The 21,078-nt window shown below is 32.7% G+C and overlaps 1 protein-coding gene across 1 annotated transcript in view; it reads right to left on the bottom strand.

The window, feature by feature from the left end:
* Positions 1–4,032: 4,032 nt before the first annotated feature.
* Positions 4,033–21,078, bottom strand: part of alph (protein phosphatase alphabet) — a 40,960-nt gene continuing 23,914 nt past the window's right edge. Inside the window, exons 3-4 of the mRNA XM_085948096.1 lie at positions 7,303–7,396; positions 4,033–6,370 (exon numbers count right to left, since the gene is read on the bottom strand). Coding sequence (XP_085804222.1) covers positions 6,289–6,370; positions 7,303–7,396 — 176 coding nt within the window. The 3' untranslated portion in view covers positions 4,033–6,288. The remainder of the gene's footprint in view (positions 6,371–7,302; positions 7,397–21,078) is intronic.

Raw genomic sequence — 21,078 nt, 5'->3', positions numbered from 1 at the left:
ATAAATGTATTGTGTCAAACTTGAGAGTCCCCGGATGAGAACGTTCTAATTGTTGTTAGGAGGACAATGTTACGAATGTCGAAGTCATGCTGAGGATGAAAATAGCCAAAGAAATAAACAGTTGGCATACTTTCACCACGTCATGTGGTACAGGTATGTCCCCTGAAAAGTATCAATTTTTGCATCTTATCTTGAGAAAGAAGAAATTATCTTGAGTCTAATTTTTTAATATTTCAATCTCACCTGATAGGGACAGAGACAAGACGTAATAATTTCAATGCATTCCGACTCACATTTTCACCACTAAATATCCACAGGTAAGACGGCTAGCATCACAAATCCTCGCGTATTGTAATTAAATATTAAAATATACATCAGGTAACTTGTTTCTCATCTTATGAACCTATGTTTTTATTCAGCGTTTGATAACGACAATTCGACAAGCCAAGGCCCACTTTATTCAGGCCGTAACACTAAACTCTAAACTCCAATCATAATACTAGTTATTGCTTATACTTCGAATGCAATATGGTAATTATAAAAAATGATAATTGTTGCATTTAATGAAATATGCAATTGAAAATTTTCATTTATTACGAAGACGTTAATGCATTGTATTTGAAGATAATTTAATAACTAACACAATTAATTAATTAATTCGCAATTCAGTTACACGGCCTGTATATAAATCCGGCCTCGGGCATAAGCTTATATTTTCTTCTTCATTCATTTTGCTTGAGGTTCCACAAAACATAAATGACAATCACTGAAAAGGGAAGGTACATGTTTATAGACATAAAATACTTTTCAAACATCACAAATCTTGCGTGAGTAAAATATTTTTTAAATAGAACCAAAATAAATTATTGTAGATGTGTACTGCGGTTTGATTATTTTTTGTCTCAAGGTGAGATATCCGACATCTTGTTTCCTCTCCTTCTTTAAGCTATAAAGAATATTCAATTAATTCTTTTGAAATACTACACAATTAGATATTCCCGTACCACTATTCTTATAAATATATATCGGTGGAAGCATTATAAAACCGTATAAAGCTGTAAAAATAAAATAAAATGCAATAATTAAAAAAAATATAAAACCGTATAGTATCAATTATAAGACACATGTTTTGGTGTCTCTGAATTCGAGGTGCATCTTATAATCGAGTGTGTCGTAAGTTGTGATTATATTGAGATGCAAGTCGCGTACTGCCACGGCCACAAATTTTGTATATGGTTTCGTAATTTTGCAGAATATTTTATATAACGATCACCATTCCTGTAAATTCTATGATGGAGAATGCCAACTCTAATGAGTAAGTATTTTCATGCGTGTGTGTACGTTAAAATTACTTGCGAGATTACATCCATAGATAATATTTTGAACAGAGCCCAACCTGCAGACCATAGATAATAGACAACATTCTTATAGAAATTACATACCTAGTGCCAACCGCTAAAAACAAAAAAAACACTCAATTTTGACATAAGTCGAAAATGTGTAGGCATGTAGAAAATGATAAAAAATGTTCATCGAGTCATGCAGGTGTCGATGAAGTGCGGTACAACGTGAGGTGACCTCATTGTTGTCCTGGTGATTTCGGCAGATTTTGCTAACTGACAATGTTCGTTTAAAGGTTCAAAATGTGCTATGGGATGGGGAGAGCATCTGATAACATTTTAAACACCAAGAAGAACGACATTACACATTTTTTCCCCGTAGCAGCAGCTTATTGTGACGTCACGTGATAGTATGCGACGTGCAGCATAATATAATCACAACTTTACAATCAATATGACGTGAAGTACTCTTGATGTGGCATAGAATATATATTATGATAAAACATAAAATTATGTAAATAATATATTTCTTTTTATTGTCATTAAATGGCTGTCATTTTTGTAATATCTATTTATTTTATTATTGGTATTTAAAAAATAAATAAGAATGTGTTTTTTATAATCGATAGAATACGGTAATACCGAGAGTGCTAAGCCAAAGGGATGTGAAGAATGTCATCTTTATCATCCAAAAGTGTGTCAGCATGACTTATTACGTGACAAAGTTATACATAACTAATTCATGACACCAATAAAATTCTTTTTCCAATTTGCTCATAACATTGCAAATTTGTCTCTATAGTATATTTTTTTTTGGATGTCACTTGCCACTTGTCACTTGCCGAAACGAATTTTATGATATTCGTGTTCGCGAAGTGACAAGCTATGTTGTGGCTACCTTTTTGGCTTAGCAAAGTTGATATAAAAAATGAAACAGGATTTTACAACAAATAACAATTGGGATAAAGCTTTCTGTAAGCTCAACGACTAAATTGCATGACACTCTGACTCTGAAAACAAAAATATTACCTCTCCCAACTTGACGACTGGAGCCCGCATTTACTTCTAAGATTACTGAGATTAACCAAAAGTATTTGAAGATGGATTAGTTCCCACCTTCAGTGCAACACACTGTCAATGCTGTCTTTGCCTTTATAATAATTTGTACTAGATTTTATTCATTATTTGAACAGACAATAGTAAACAAAACAAAAATAGGCGAATGGTAAATACAATCAGCAATTAGTTTCTTAAATGTCGAGATTATCCAATTGGTACCTGAATCGTTTTGTATAATTGCTATTTATGCGTCAATTACATTGAGCTACTTTACGAGCTGTTTGTTGGTGAATTTAAAAGTGGGCGATTCAGCTACTGCGATTGTGATGATGTAACACAAAACTTTCCATTCACTGAGAAGCCAAGAAGCTAGCGACTATTTTGACAGAACGTAGTTCGTTTTTTACCGGGAGGTCGCTATTACGCCGGCGTGTAGCGTATAAAGTTGACAGGCTTTCAACTTTTCTCGATAGATTGTTTACAATCTGCTTGTTAGCTTGTTCGATGATGACACTGGACGACTTTACAGGCAGATTGTAAATTCGCCAACATGCAGCTCGTAAAGTAGCTCAATGTCATTGACGCATAACGCTATGAATGATGTGCAGCTCAAGTATTTAGAGAATAAAAGGGGCGATTCTTTCTCTATAGAAATAAAACTTATAAAAATATTCATATACAGTAGACTCCCGATTATCCAGGCTAATGGTGGATAAACGGGTAAACAAAAAACACGATAATCCGAACTATTTAAAAAATCTGTGATTTTGGTTTGCGGGAATCTTTCAATGATTTTCTAATATCGCGCCAGTCGCGCATTGAAAATCGTCTCTGGGATAATAGTCATATATCAAAATTGAGCGCAACATGCAACTTTCTTATGTGCGTACAGGAAGGCCGTGCGAGGACAGTGACGTCATTCGGGAAACCAAAATGAGTGCCGAGGGGTGACATTTCAAGATTATATGATATGAGCATGTCGGGTGAAAATAGTTGCATGTGCCTCCAAATGTTTTTTTTTCAAACTAAAAAGTTGCATTTGACCAATCTGCGGCGATCCATTGGGCACGTGTGTTTTGTGAATAATGATGACATCACATCGACGTAGTCGACACATTGCGGACGAGGCGAGTTTAGATGTGAGAGCCGGCTAAGAGCTATTATATCGTTGTATATACCGTATTGTGCACGAATAATCCGCAAACCGGATAATCAGGAGTTTACTGTATTTCCAATAGTACAGAGATCAATTCGAAATATTATGCTCACAATTATAACTGTAGAATCGTATTCTTAAATAAATGAACATACTAGTGAAAGAAGTATTTAAAACAATTTTCTGCTACATAATTTCATTAGAAATACAAAATTGTGTTGAAATAATATTTTATAAGTATATAATAATATTACGCTTTATATTTTAATAAGAGATTCATTGACTGGATGATTTTTAAATAATAAAAAAACACAAGTAAATTTAATGATATTTAGAAAAAATAGTAGATTATTTTAAATGCAAATCCAGTTGAGAAAATAAGCAAATGTGTAATTTAATACAATTAATATTTCAATAAAACAATTTATTCTTTAGAAAGGCAACATTTTCAAATACTTCTGATATTTTTTTTTTGTTCACAATAAGCCAACAATGTAAAATCTATCAAAAACCAATTTTTCTAATTTCCTTGGCAGTTCACAAAAATGCGACGGTCGCGACAATCCACACACTAAAGTATACTTTGGGCGGTATAATTAAAATAATAATAAAAAAAAATACAACCACATTATAAGACCAGCTGTGAAAATATTCTAATAAATAAATAAATTTAGAAAGGGAAAAAAAAAATATTTATCAGTCTACACTAAAAAAAATAATTAAAACAATATTTTTGCATGTATTCATGTTTTTCACAAATAATACCAACCAACAAAAATATAAATGGTTTTATTGTGTCTACTACGCCAGAAGGGTCATACAGGTGTAATTTTTTTTTCTTTGGGAAACATTCAACAGTTGGGTAGACGATAGGTGAAGTCAGCTAACTGACAAGTTTCAAACATATTTCATGAATCAAAATATTCTCTGACGTTTTTATAGCCATTGAAATATTTCGGAATGATTTAACGTGTAGGAAACAATGAATAGTAGAAGTATAAAAACGTAAATTCTTGTCGGAATGACATGTTATTAGAAATAAAAAAGTATTTCAAAATGTTACGTTACAATTTTATTAGTACCTACACATTAATTATTATATTACACCCATAAACGTTTTCATCACAACATTGATATATCCAATTGAAAATATCAATTAGGATGAAAGCAGTCTTGGGTGTAATATATTAATAGTGAAATAAGTACAGTAAAACCAAGTTAATTTAAAATCGACAGAACCGAAAATAAAATTAAAAATTGAAATTCGAATTACGAATTGTGGCAAAAACATCGTTCTGTTTCTGATAAAATTTCTTTCAGATTAATATCACTGGTGAAAAATTTCTATAAACAGAATTAAATGAATCAAATATTTGAATGTAGAACGAATTTCGAATTAGCTGTGTTCGTATTAATGGAGTTTTACTGTACTAATAAAATTATAATTAAGTAAATATATGAGTGTTTGTTATTTCTAATTCCAGGTTTAGATGTTAAACTAGTTGTGCAAACTCGGCAATAGAGACATGCGATACTAGTGCATAGAGATTAGCGTCACGTTTCAACAGATGCATTGTGTGCCTGTCACCTGTTTCTGGGTTTGAAATAAATTTGTAAATAAAAGCGTAATCTGTAATGCAAACGTGGTAAATAACAGGGTTTTTTTCCTTCATTATTTCATTCAAAACTAAAAAGCTGTATTGTTTCAATAAAAAAAATTATTCACAATCCATGCTTTAATTTCGCATTTATGGATTAGGCACTAGATCAGAGGCGGGCCAGCCTATTTTTCATTCTTGGTATGGCGAATAACAATATGAAATTTGACACACGATATAAAAATTGTGTAGTTCAATATTTGTTATTGATTTTACACAGCAAAAAACGGCACACCTGAAATAGATGCAAACATAATAATATGATGTTAGACATTATCCGTTCAAGGTTGCATTTAGACTGAAACTGGAGACAGAAACAAAGTACTTGGAAGTTGCGGAAGCATTGCATCAATGACTCGTTAAAAAAGCGAAATACTTCTAATGAAATACAGGAAATATCAAGTTCTGCTGGAAAATTTTTATTTTACTTTACGATTCAGATACTTCCATATCTTCACGGGTAATTTGCCACCAGTGGCGATCGGCGACAAGGCTTCACACCCCCCACACGAATTACATATAATTATAAGACATGAATCTGTAAATAAGTAATTAATGACTATAATTGTTTGTAATTTTGGCATAGCTCACTTCACCCCTCGTTTATCCAGTAAACTAAATTTACTAAAAACCTGTTCCTTTAGCCATTCGTGCTCTATCAAAACTTTGGTAAAAAGACAGACACTGGAAGTTGTAACAATAATTATTTTACACTGTGTCCCTTTGGGGCACAAAAGTGACATGTCCATTTTTTTTAATGTCTTTTTGGAGAAAATTTTGTCAAAGTGTATCATGCTGCCACAGAAAAAAAAACACTTATATAATGCAGTGATTTAATTGGATATCTAAAATCTCTTCTTCCACATATCACCTCTGTGTTCCAAAGCGACAATATTAGGGACAACGTATTCATATAATGGTGAAACAATGAATTTTTCAAAGGGATATAATTACATCATATACCATACTTCAGAGTGACTGCAAATTTTGCAGCAGCCGATTGACTATCGGCCCCATTACGGTGAAGGTTCAGCGTTGTTTTGGTGACAATCCAACGCGCATCTCGGTGAGCAGTCTACTGATCGTCTTCCGGGACAGGTTTTTTTTCATATTTGTTAATTCCCAATTCATCCATGTATTTTTCCATCAGAGCGTACCTGGAATCAAAATAATATCAGTATTAATTACGTCATATGTCTGGGAAAGACCGAGTAGATTTTAAATGACAAGACAGGTGTTAGAGGACTCATAGTCAATGTCTAATAGTGCAGTGGTACTCAAACTTTACCATGTGGTGGACTGATATTCTTCAGTCTGCTGGGAACCATCTCACCACTGAATCACTGCAGCAATAAAAACATGTAAGTAGCTTTACAGGTAAGGTATGCTTTTGCCAACGCCGTGATGGACAAGCAGTGGTAACATGTCCAATTATGAAGTCGTGGGTCTGGCAAATTCACATATTGTTTTTCAATTTGTGTTTGGACCCAGACCATAAACCAAAGTGCTTAACATCCGTTTCACGTAAAAAAATCTGTTGCGACCTCATGTCAATAATAAAAAAAAATAATAATTTGAATTTAAATTCTAATGGATTTCATTTTTCTACTACTTTTTTTTTTGTGACCTGGGTTTCGCCTTTCGGTGTCTTCAGGCACTATGCACTCACCATTTCCATTAAATCATACATCAAAATGTGCGCTCTTCGTTTTTATTTTTTATCTCTATGGATTTTCTATTAAATTATTATCTATGTCTGGTGTTTACGTCTATTATCTATGGTTTGCTGGTTGGGTTCTGTCAAAAAAATTATCTATGGATGCAATATCGCAAGTAATTTTAACGTACGCACACGTAGAAATTGTTAAAATTAATTGAAATTACCATGGATAATGAATAGTAATTCAAAATACTAATACATTAGAGTTGGCACTCTCCATCATTGAATTTATAGAGATAATGATCCTTCAAAATATTCTGCGGAATGACGAAACCATAGACTAAATTTGTCGCCGTGCCAGCATGTGACGTGATCATAATGTAATCGCAGCATTCCTCTTCAATTTTCATAATAAAAGTGTAATCTTACTTATCGTATAGTCCTCCACCCGGCAGAAGATCAGGTAACAGTCTCAGCTCTGTAGCGATCGCGGCAGGATCTTGCTCCCCTTCCTGGATCAACTCTGCAAAGTCCAAGAGAATAACACCATTGGGATCACTTCATTTTGGCAATTATCATCTCCAAATCTCCAATCAATAAATTCTAATCGCCGGACAGAACAAATGATCACCATATTATCTCAACATACATCACGGTGGCATTTTATAAAAGGATTAGTCATCATAACATCTTTGACTTTGACGCTTGGACTTAACACGCATATTGACTAAAAAAAACATTTTCGTTTTTACTGCAGTGCATCTATTCTATACACAATTAATATACGCGGTTAATTGTTACAATACCGTCTGCACCGTCAAAAAGTGCTATGTATTAACAGCACCTCTCTTGGCTGTGTTAACTTTTAGAGTGAGATAGACGGCTAACTTATTGTAACAAAGATAATACCTCAATACATAAATATGTTAAACTACCCTCAATAGCCGCTGATAGTAGCCTTGTGTATAGAATAGATGCGCTGGAACAGAATAACTTCTGCCTGTTGGTTTGATGTATTAGTATAGGATTATATTGCCAAATATATATGAAGGGTAGTCGGAAAAAAAGATCATTGTCACATTAATTCAGTTTTGAGATAAACTGGAAAAAGTTAATTACTTCCTTGTTATATTATTTTATTGAACCAAAATTTTGTATTCTGCCTCAAACCGCATAATAGGTATGTGTTCTATTGGCATTTTCTGTAACATTATGCAATTTGTTTTCTTAGTTCAATAAAAACAAGTAAGTAAGACTGACAAAGTTCAGTGTGCACTATTTATGTCAGATCTTAACAGCCTACCTCCACCCTTCGTCACTGAGATGAGTAGATAAACAAGTTTGTAGTTCTGACACCATAATAAAGACAATGGAAGCCTCGACTATAAAATGATGCAAAAACAAAATAAACGCCAATTATTGTCATATCACGTGAAACAATATTAAACTTGGAAATCGGTACTTATTTATAAAAGTGTCACAATGGTTTTGAAACATTTTTTTTGTTAATACAACGATATTTGGATTATTAATGTTATCAGCTGTTTTAGGCTATAAACCCATCCTCGTTATCTATTCTGAGCCATCAGAACCATTCAAAACCATTATAATGGAGTTTTACTAGGCGAACGTCAGTTCAATCCAGGGAGTCAGAAATAATGAGAACTGAAATACCTAACGGGTAAGGAGAAGCAGGTAAACGATCTCGAGTAAGGAAGAATACGGGATAAATTTAAACACGTGTCAAGAATACGTCATATGTCGAATACTGACAACAAACTGCTCTCGGTTTATGCATTGACACTCATTTAATATTGATGTATTACATTGAAAACCCTGCGTCAAAATTTACTGTATTGGTATATACCCTATCAGAATTCTATTTATTATCTGTACTGTGATTCAATCAATAAGTTTGTCTATCTCTATTGTCTTGTAAACCAATATGATAACCTGATTAATAAGAGCATCATATCAGCGAACCAATGCTACATCAGGCATTTCAAGGGTTGGTAACTCTCTTGACAAACTTAAAACAAGTGTTACATATGACACTTTCGCAGCCAGTGCGCAAGTAGACCTCAGAAACCTGAACATTAACACTGCAAAATGAATCAGCAAAATTCTCTGCGGTATATTGAGCAGAAACAACACCTTGTAAGTGACATTATTGAATATATTGGAAGTATTGGCATATTACATCGACGAAAATTCTTAAAAAAATATTTAGCCACTAAAAACGTTTGAAACGATATTTTGTATCTACTATGAGAACTATTCAATTAATAATAACTCGTAAAAGCGTCATTTGTTTGCCGCCAGCCACCTGACAGATGCATGTAAGTAATCCTCCTACCACATACATACATTCACTATAGATGACAAAAACATTGATTTGTAATATCAAACACATAGTGTGCAGACGAGTTTTCTCTCTCTCCTGTAAACTTGTTATTTTGTCACTTACGAGTTGTCGTTACTTAACCTTTTGTATACCTCACGGTATCACTATAGCAGTAACTTACAGGCCGTAGATTTTTAACGACACACGTTGAATGTAGAGCGAAGATCTTACTAAAATAGCTGTAATATCAATAGTTTGTAGCTTAGTATTTCATAATTATTCAAACAGATGTCACTGTGTGTTTAATTTTTTAGATTGTGCAATCAATCAATCGACAGTGGCTAGTAATTTGAGTTTAAAGTAGGACAAGATAACTCGCGAAATTTGTATCTGCGGCTTGTCGATCACGGCTTCATAGAGCGAGAAAACTCGCTGAAGGCATAGAACCGGTTAATCCTCAATATATGGTATTATCAAAGATGCTAATAACTGCAGGAAAATATACAACACTCAATTCTTGCATAGTTCAATGAATCAAGATTAGGGGGCTAAGTCGGTTAGGTCACGTGCACCGTATGAACGGATCATGAACTAGTTAAGATAGTAATATTAATGTCCAGCAATTCATTATGACGTAACGGGAAAAGGCTATCTAAAAATTCACTAATTAATTAATAGAACTATCGATGACTGATGTATGCTTTGGGTATGGAATCGTTGATGTCATCTGACGTAGGGTTGGATGAAACCAAATTGCTCCAAATTGTCGCACTCCTGATGATGATAAGAAAGATATATCCGCGTATGGTGTGAATATGTTGATAAGTCTAAAAACATCAATTCTCAGGGCAGCTATTTGTACGTTTGGCTTTCTCTGGTAAATCAGATTATATGTTTTTGGATGATTTTAAATTTTAGTAAAATGCTTGTAAATTCTTAACAAAATAGAATTTAAAAAAAATATAATATGATTTACCACAGAATACCAACCTTACTCATAGCTGCCCTGAGAATTAATGTTTTTATACTTATCAATAGAGACCGGATCATATGCAACATAAAAAGCTTGAAATATGCAACATCAAATAATAAAAAGATACTAATTTTTAGTTTTTTTTTTATTCCGATATAATTTTTCGACGATAATTATTAATTAACAATTATTTAACATTTTGTTACTCGTGTTAACGTTAACAATCAGGTACTGTTCCAGATGTCCGGTAGTAAGATTGTGTCTTCGGTCACTCAAAATATTTTTATAAGTGGACAAGGACCGTTCCACATCCACTGAGGTAACTGGGCAGTATTTGAATTTGGGTGCTATGTTAGCACTTATTGTTTCTGGCAAAAGTTCACCCGTCCCATTAATAAAACTATCAATTTAACACAAAGGTTCAAAGCCTGGGTTACTGTTCAAAATGTTTTCAAACTTTTCTCTACGTTTACGCGGGAATACCTCTGGTAATGCGGGGTTCATTTGGTGGATTTTATTTATTAACTGAATAGATTCAGTCAACACCAAACCTCAAGTTTCAAGTTTTTTAATACTCGCAGGTATGCGGAAAAAATGAGTGCTAATCACAGCTATGGTTTTTTTTATACTAGAATCGTTAAATACTTCCTTGGACTGACAAACTGCCATAGCTTCTGCACTATCGAAGTCATTTACTACACCTTTTATGGCCTCGAAATATAAAATATAGCGAAAATATGCATCATCACTAGATTTTAAGTAAAATATGCAATAACCTGTGGGAATGGGCTAAATATGCAAATGCATATAATCCGGTCTCTACTTATCAATATATTCACGCCATACACGGACATATTGGATATATCAAAGATGGATTATCACGTCGTTCCTAATTGTGATGCCATAGCCTGGGGTGGGCCCTGGCCTACTAAGGTGTAACCCCAGTGCGGTCTAGTCTGGTCGTAAGATAGATTATGCAATGTAAAATCAATAAGAATGGATGTGACATCAACCTTGGCCTTATAAATTCAATGTCCTTAATAGAATACAGGGAAGCCATGCAAATGAATTACTGCGGATAATGGGTCATTGTTAAGAGTTGCCAATTATTGTTCTTTTGTTTTGAGCTGTCACAACCTGGCAACCGGCCAATCGCCAGTAAGCGGTAAGCAGGCTCGAGCCAAAAATATTAATACACAAACAGTGTTTTAATATTGAAAGAATCGTCAGGTGCGATTCTTGGGGACAGATTAAAATAACAAAACAAACCCTGTTCATAAGGTATTTTATAAATCAGGTAGGCGGACGTATATATCAGGTATTTAAAATACTTCATAATTCTATAAACTAATATAAAATAAAATAATAACCCCAACTAAATTAATTAATTATACATCATTGTGTCGTTAACATCAGAAGCATACGTATTAGAAAAATGTTAACACCGAATGAGACTTGAACCATCGACCGGCAAATCACAATGCTCGGATTGTGATGGTTATGGGCCCATTCGGCGGGAACATTTTTTTTCTAATGGATGTTTTTGAAAAAAACTATGTGCAGTCTATATAGAACACTGAATTCTTAAATCTTGCATATTCATTTGAATTAAAATGGTTTAATTAATAAATTCATAACTATTTTTTTTATTTAACAAATAATTTATTTAAGTTTTGAGAATCTAACATTCTTTATTGGACATAATTCAGAAACACCGAAGAAACATACCCATTAGCTGTGCTGCCAGGCTTCTTTTTTTCAAGTTTTTTTCTAATGGAACTGAGGTTTTATGAATTATGTATAATAAATGAAAGTTCAAAACAGAGAGCTGTCTAAACCTGACAATTTATGTTGTTAAACCCCTGTTTTATGTATTTATTTAATTGAATTATTATTCTTAGGTAACCATTTAAAATTCTTAATAATTCCATGAACTTAATTTCCGTGTATGACGTGAATATATTGATAAATCGAAAAACATCAATTCTAAGGGTAGCTATTTTTAAGTTTGGTTTTCTGTAGTAGATACGTCTGTTAGCCACTTGCTTCCAGTGTTTCCCAACCTTAGTTGTGTCATACCCCACTTCAACGCTTCAAAAATCTCCATGCCGTATAGTTACCTAACAAATTCTGAAAAAAAAACGCACATAGGAAATACTATTTTACAACGTTTTTATTATGTCGTATTCTTATTTGTCCGGTGGTTGTTTATCCAGTACAAATCTTTCAATCGATTTTTAACTAAATTCCTGACTAGCTAGACATTTGAAACTTTTAGAATATATCAGAACACGATGCCAATGCATTTTTTTAATACTTTTAGCCATCTTTAAGTAGAATTGAATTCATTTTCAGTTAATTCGGTTTTGTATGAAAAGTTATTGCGGAAGAAATCCGTAATCCAATCCACTAGTATTGGTTGCTAGCGGTCTGGGGTCCTAGCAACTAAATTATTAATATATACGTGCGTTAATATGGGAAATCAATATGAAATGTCAAAATGACATTTCAGTATTATTTCTATCAAGTATAAATTTTTTTGATCGTTTCAAGTCAAGTTTATATGATTCAACGGAAAATTTAAAAACGTCATATATAAAAAGTTCTTTTTATCTTGTAATTATTTAATTTAACTTTCGTAAATAAATATGTATATTATGATAATTGTACAACTCAGAAGACAATTAGTGCTAGCCTTGTGCTTGATGTGAGCTGCAAAGAGTTTTTATATGAGGTACTAATTCGGTCAATTTTAATCATAAATCTCCACAGTTTGCGATATCAAAACGGTTTCTTTTTTTCAATAACAAACCATTTACAGCACTAAAGCCTAAATATGGCGATATATTCAACTAAATATGGCGATAGGAATGTCAACAGTAATTTTCTTGCTAAATTTGTCATAATTGGGTATTTTACTAAAGAAGAGTGAGATTGGCAAGGCAGTTAGCACTTTTACGTGTAAACAGTTATTAAATAATAATATATTAATAATATTAGTAATAAGTATAGTAATATAGTTGTTATAATACTATAATATTAGTTTAAAATACACACTATTGTTGCAAGTAAATCAATGCACGTGTACAGGCGCTTTTAAAATATTATTTACTGTTATTGTATGAAAATCGAAGAACTTGTTAGAACCTTTTAACATTCGACATTACAAAATCATTATCAATTTTAAAACGAACTAATAATAAACTAAAGTATGCAATTCTAGACAAAAAAATTGTATGGAGTTGTCAGTAATAGCGCCTGTACACGTGCATGGATTTACGGGCACCAATAATTTGTAAATTAAACTATTGTGATAACTCACGAGCCTAATACTATAAAGTTCTAAGTGTTCATCCTTGACAAAAGAAAATCAACAATGAAGTAGTATCATAACCTGCTTCATTGTTACTTTTGTTTCACCAAAATCAAATACTTAGAACCTTGTAGTTCTCCACTCGCAAACTGTTTACATATAAAAGTGCTGACTGTCCCGCCCGTCTCATTCTTCAAGCATAAGCGAGACGTGTTGTCATTGTATGATGCTATTTGATAGGTTGTGTGAATTGGTAACTATTGTTCTATTTTGCAGGCGCAGATATCGCACAAATTCCAACTCTTGCGTGAAAATTCAGAAGCTTCTGAACTTTTTTGATCAATGCATGCCAATCTTGCAACTTGCATGATAATGTGTTTACATGCACATTTTCTTGTTATGGCCGCGATAATACGTACTGTCAGCAGTAAATACATGCACGTGTAAACGAGCTATAACTTTTAAAAATATTCAGAATGTATTTAATATGATTCCTATATACTATTTGACAGTAAGTTGTATACAAATTTAATGGTGTCAAGACCTGCAGCGGCTGCGGAAAAGACATGTGGTAAACATCTCGTCCGCGGAATCATTCATGAGAATCTTCCGCGATTCGAACATGGGTGGAATAATGGTATCATTTGTCATGGATACAACCATGTTTTGGAACACTCGGGGCAGGTTTGAATATAGTTGCTGGTATTAATCGGGCATATCGTGACATGTAATAAGTAATGAGTCATCTACAATTTTTTAGCCTAATACTTAAGTTGCCACGCTCTAGGGCAGGGTTAGCGAACCTTTTTACATAAGCGTGCCAAAATTTCCCAAATATTATTTTTCAACTGTCTGAGTGCTGAGCAGTTATCGAGAAAAAATAGTTCATAGAACATAGCACACATATAGCTAGCTTCATCACTTTTTTCAATTACGCTATATATTTCGGTCCACCAATTTTGAAAATGTCTGCCAGAATTACTATTATTATTATATGTGACGCATTACCTATGCAATTATATATTTAAATTAAACGTAATGCTTATTCTTGAAGAGTATGTGCCTGCTATTTTTTTATACAATGCGATCTCTCATTTATTATTATTAAGGGTTTTTTTCTCTATTAAAACGCGTGCCATAGGTTCGCCACCACTGCTCTAGGGTATTCACACATTTTAGGCCGATACTGAAGTGTGCTTTTACTGAATTAATTTTTAGAGAAAAATAGTAGAAACAAAAGCAATTGATCTAATTAAGAGATGAGATTCTTTTTTTAAAGCATTGATATTAACCTTTGAATCAGCACGATGCGACTAACAATTAGTTGGCCCGGCTAGAATAGATATTAATTATTCCCTTAGGTGCATATTTCATGACATTTGCAAAGGATGTGGTTAACATTTTGGTGAGTCACAGTTACATATAGACTGATCAAATAGACCAAGCAGGAAGAGTTTGCCAGTGAAGGAAGACCAGACAAGAATTGACCTGCATGGTTGCATGTTATCTTCATCCCACGCGATAGAACAAATCATTAATTATTTGATAATAAAGTTATATTTAAAATGAACAATTATTGTGTATTATTATTTAAAATTTAGCTGTTTTGCTTACGAAAGTGTATGAAAATGTCAAGCTTATCTCTTGTAGAATAATACAATGTTAAATGATCGGCTGGGATTATTTCTTCAACTGTCTCGTAGGGTTAAATCATTGTAATGTGCAACAAAACACGTATCGTAAGTTGTATGGATAGTAAGTGCATTAGCTCATTTAGTGGAAAAATAAGGCCCCATGTTAACACGATGGCTTAGGAACACAGGGGCCTAACTATAAAAATGCATGTTTTGAGTTAGCCACGGTTTCGATAACGCCGTAATCATATTTATTGGTGACACAAAGCTCTATGTCGTACATATATCCGTTTACAAGATATAGTTGAGTAAAGTGTGCTTTATTAATGAATTTCATAGTATTGCGTTTATCTGATGACTGTGTTATTGTAAGATAGGCCCCTGTGATCTGAAAACCCAAACATATTCTTACGATTAACATCTTTCCTTGTTAAGGATATTTTCTTATAATATTTTTTGTAAAAGTAAATACTTTTTAAATTGTCGATCTGAATCGTATTAGCGGTAATATTATTTATTTAGAGCAGTGATTCCAAAACTTTTTCATTTCACATTGCCTTAAAAATGTTTTGTTTTGAACAGATAATTTAAAATTTCGAGACTATTTTCCTTGTTCTTCCAACCTGCCAGATCTAAGAGGCACTTTTCTCTCCATGTCAATATACGCGCAGTATTTTTTTAGTTATTACTTTTATGTTTTTAAAATGTACAGATTTCAAAATATAGTATCTACTAATGTGGGTTTTTGAAAGAAAAATAAATCAAACGAACCATCCTCTAATATATATAAAACAAACTGTCATCTAAAATATAGAACGAACAGCCCCATTAGAAATAAAGGAATGACTTTGATGGGTATTTTTTTCAGCCTGCTCTTTCCTTATAGCCGAAGAGACCATTCGTCATTTGTATTAGTCCCTTTAGATTTATTTTTCCTTCAAAAACACATATTAATTGTCCCCAATTTCAAAATCCTAGCATTATTTTTTTGAAAAACAATGAACTGAATACGTATGCCAGTTTATTTTAAATAGTATTTTGTACAGAAACTTCTGAATTACTCTTATTTCTATATATTTTCAATATTTTCTAAAAGACTGATAATATACAATATGTATTTAAAGGTGTTTCTAGTTTCTCACAGTATACTTAATTACCTTACTAGTAATAACTCGATTTTAAAAGTCAAAAGTTGTCTAAACTAAATAATATAATATAGTAGGTATATCAGTGGCGAGGGGTGGAGGTAGACTATTAGAATTCGACATAAATAGTGCTAAACTTTGTCACTCATACATATTCATTTTCATTGAACTAAGAATACAATTTGCAATGGTGCTGTTAGTTTTGAAAATTCAATTAAGCCATTTCTAATTCAAACTATAGTAGTTTAGATATGCTATGGTCGATCTAATAAAAATATTGCACACCTTTTCAGTCATACTTATTTGTTTTCGTATCACTGATAGTGTTGCTTAGTTTTTTTAAATTCATTAAGCCCTGCCTAAACCAAACAATAATCGATAAAACATATTCTTCTATCAATAAAATATCTAAAATTATGTATATTTTAATGGCAAAATTTTAGATATTTTATAAATAAACTAATATTTTTTGACTATTATCTACCATGGCTTGGATTTTGCAAGATTTAATTAAATTTTAAAAACTAACAAATACTATCTACACATTGTAATCTTGGTTCAATGAAAACAAATACATGTGACTGACAAAGTTTAGTATGCAATATTTATGTTAGATCTTAACAGCCTACCACCACCCTTCGCCACTGTCTGAGAACCATTGTATCTGAAGCCCCAAAATGACTAATTTTGGAAGCACTCAAAGCAGCCTAAATATCTGGAATTGTAGCAAGGGACTTCACACCGCAGTTTCAATTGAAGAGAATTCATACTTCTACTATGACGTCTCACTTTATTTTCAGATTTACCCAATTAGTCAATTACACTGTGCAGATATTGCTGAAATAAGCCTTGAGATATTTACGGATAATATAATTAAATTCGACTTCAATCTGGCACTTCATGCATCTCACATAATATTGCCATATCAAAGCAGACATTTAATTATAAAAATTAGCTTTTAAGCATTGATATACTACTAGATGAGGAGTTCCCATACAAGTGTCATTTTAAAAATGTATCACAAAAGAAGATATTACGAATATCGTCTTATAATATTTCCTTGTAGGTATAATGCGTTAAGACCGTTAACATGGATTCCCGAATTTCACCCGTATTGTCCTGGCTGTAAAACTAAATTTGCGTTCTTGGAATATTGACCTTAAGGGTGTCTGCAACCCAAAGCTTGCAAGCTACCAAAAATTCATGTCTGAGCGGACAGAGCAAGTCGTCATGCGCTAACTATTAGTTAGAGTAAGATGCAAGCTAGATCGGGCTTACTCATAATTATTGCCAGGTCGTTTTCGAGACAAATATTAAGTGAGCTTATATCGAGTTAAGTCCGCTGATATTAAAACAGTAAGTTTTAACACTGGCCGAGTCGCTGAAAATCGGGCGTCATTTTAAGAAGCATATGATTCATCTCGTAGTATATCAATGCTTTTAAGATACTTCCTCATCAATTTTACGTAGGCAGCCAAAAGCAATACTATATTATTTAATCATGAAAAACACTGAGAAATGTGTACACAGGTTATGTTAACAAAGCAACAGACTTCAAACCAGAGCGTGAGCCACTTTTTGGTTTTTGGGGCAGCTAAAAGAAGAAAATAATGAACTTATTACCAGTACAACCACACTAATTATGATACAATTCGAAAATCGAACTGTCTTCAAAAATCCTATTACGAAATGTGTAAGTATAATATGAGGTAATTTCGTAATAATAATGATTTCTGGATAATTCAAAAAACCAACCTCGAAGTCTCGAGAAAACAAAATAATAGTATCGACCGACGGTACTTGATGGAATTAAAATTTAAATTCTAATTGATTTGAGTTTTGTACTATTCTATTTGAGCCATTTTTTTGTGACCCAGATTATTCACATTTCGGCATCTTCAAGAACTTATATGGGAAATACACACTGACAACAAATACAGTTAATTATTAATGCTTATATAGAAATTCAATTTGTGGGCCACAAAAATTTCTCAAATAGTACAAAACTCAAATCAAATTAGAATTTAAATATTCTTGATTTCACAAACTCTAATTTCTTCCTTTCTAGAGTCCAAATTCTTTCCAGATTCCAGATTTTTATGAAATTTTTAATGCAATTTCAGGTTTTTATGTTTTGTACATCTGATACAACATTAATTGTACCTACCTACTTAATTCATTTTCTGGAAAATTGGACTTGAACACATACAGGTTCTGAGTTACAGAATAGAATCAAACAATGGACTGTAATGTGATATCTATGAAACTCCTTGTGGGATACATACTGAAATATTGCTTCACCTGCCTCATTTAAAATTGAAACAGGAAAACAAATCTGATATGAAAACATATTTCAACTCTGACACTGAGTTAATTTTAGTAATGACAGATGCCTTTATTCTTAATGCTTCTTAGAAATCTGCTGCATTGAAATCAAAGGTTTTCAGAGTGATTCCAATCTATTTCCAATCGTATCTCATGATCGAAACAAGAACTGAATTACACATGATGCACATGTGAACCATTTTGTTTTCCCAACAATTAGTCTGCAAATATAATACTAAACCGCCAATAAAATAATAAACAAAATACATCCACCGATAGATTATAATATATAAAAATTAAATATTCATGCAACAGGACAGGAGAGCAAAATATTTATATAAAATGCATGCTATTTATTGTTTATCATTAATACAGCACAGTGCAAATTAGTTTGAACAAATAACAAGATTTTTTAAAATTCCCTTTTTAGTTATAACTTTTCTTTTAATAATCAGGTGTCATCCAGCTTAAGCGTCGGCCTATAGCGTCGTGGATCCCAGGTTCGAATCCTGGGTCTGACAAGTATACATATTGTTTTTCAATATGTGTATGAGGCAGAGTATGGACCGAATAGGTTGAGCAAGTGACTGACATCCATTTCTCATAAAAACAAAATCTGTTTATACAAACTATCACTCTGTGGAGGCCCGTATGATCTTATTAGGATCGAACATGGTCGGGAAGAAGTCGTCCATATCACACCTTAAGGGAGGGAGTCTGATATAATGTGATTGCAAAACCGAATTCAATAAGAATATCGACTATATTCAACAAATTTGTTTTTAACAGAACGGGGGCGAGCGCGAGAATGTGTCGTAATTTAGACAAAGGGGAAAAAATTGTGATGAAGTGTGACAATGGTGGGAAGAGGGGTCAAAAATACTGAAGATCGTGTGACCAACTGATTATTAAAAGAAAAAATATGGAACATTAAATTTATCCAATAAACGTAAAAACCAAGTTTTAAGAGAACATGACATGATGAATTTGTTCATATGCATAGTAAAGTTTAAAATAAAAACAAATGAAAAAAGGGTTGATACTTTTACAAAACAAATATACATACATAAAATAAAACATCCAACAATCAGATTCAATTATAACATTTATTTACTGACTATAAAAATATTTGGCTTTAAATATTATAATAATCACAATATACTTACTAAATATTAAAAATTTTAGGCACATATGATTTATTGAAAGAGGTATAGGAAGAATTTGCATTTTTTATAGAATAGTTTCAGTATGAATAATAAAATATTTACAATATCATATAAATATAAATATAATAATACTATGTAATATAAATTTGGAAAGTTTTACTTTGTTAGTTTGGCACAGGACAAAAATAAAGTATTATGTTTTAGTTTTAATTAAAGTAATCGTTACCCATGCTAAAAAATATTTCTTATTTGGCACATTATTGGTATGCATTCTTGCGTTTCTAATTTTTCATTTTTTCTCTTTGTTTTCCTACGAATTAAAATAAATAAATAAATTAAAAATTGACAATATTTTCAAAATATAATTTTCTATACTTAATATAAATGGCTATCACTGTAGCCTGCCTTGCCCGTTTCAACGGCTAGACGCAACCACAGATCGCAGGTGAAAGCATTCTGTCTATGTGAACATAGGAGGATATTTCATTAGGGGAAACGGAGGTGTCACACGCTGGCCAATGGACGGCGCGGATTAATATAGTGAAAAAACTTAACCTTGAAATTACGCAGACTGCGAATTACAACAAACAAATTTAATTATTGTTACTGTTTTTATTTCCGACTGCCCTCGCTCGGCCTCGCTCTAACCACGTCATATTTTCTGTCAAAACTATCAAACTTCCCGCTTATATGGTATGTTTATAGGCATGTGACATCTCCATATTCCCCCCATATCATATCCTTCAGAAATGTTCAGCTAGACTGCAACTTCCTGCGATCTGTGGTTGCGTCTAGTCATCGTAATGGGTGGCGGATCATAATGATACTGCCTAACATTTAACGTGCACATATTGGATTTGTTCCCGTGAGCAGGGGCGGTTTTACCGGTACTCTGAGTGCGCAAGTATAGGGCTCGCACTGACAAAAGGCCTATAAATTCACGATTCTCAAAAAATATTAAGCAAAAATAGCCTAGAAAAAAAAGTCCTTGAAAATTCTCATTCATTAATGGTTCTAGAACTATTATCATCTCTTAACACATGTATTGTCGAGTTATGTACGAAAAGATTTTTCAGTTAGTGAAAAAGACGCAACGTCTTTAACAAAGTTTATGGATAATCTCAAATAGGTACTATCCAAAGTGTAACATAAACAAAAAAAGATATTCAACGATACTGAAGACTTTAAATCAAAAAGGAAATGATAAATTATTTTACCAATTAACAGTCAGCAACAAGATCCTCTATAGAAGGTCCGTGATGCATCTTTTATGGAATTAAAGAGGAGAATATAATCAACTGTACC

This window comes from Rhyacophila brunnea, unplaced genomic scaffold (genome assembly GCF_057557595.1).
Source record: "Rhyacophila brunnea isolate RB1 unplaced genomic scaffold, BYU_Rbru_1.0 scaffold_20, whole genome shotgun sequence".
Classification (NCBI taxonomy): Eukaryota; Metazoa; Arthropoda; class Insecta; order Trichoptera; family Rhyacophilidae; genus Rhyacophila; species Rhyacophila brunnea.
The sequence above is the reverse complement of the archived record's forward strand: the minus strand, read 5'-3'. Positions and strand labels throughout refer to the sequence as shown.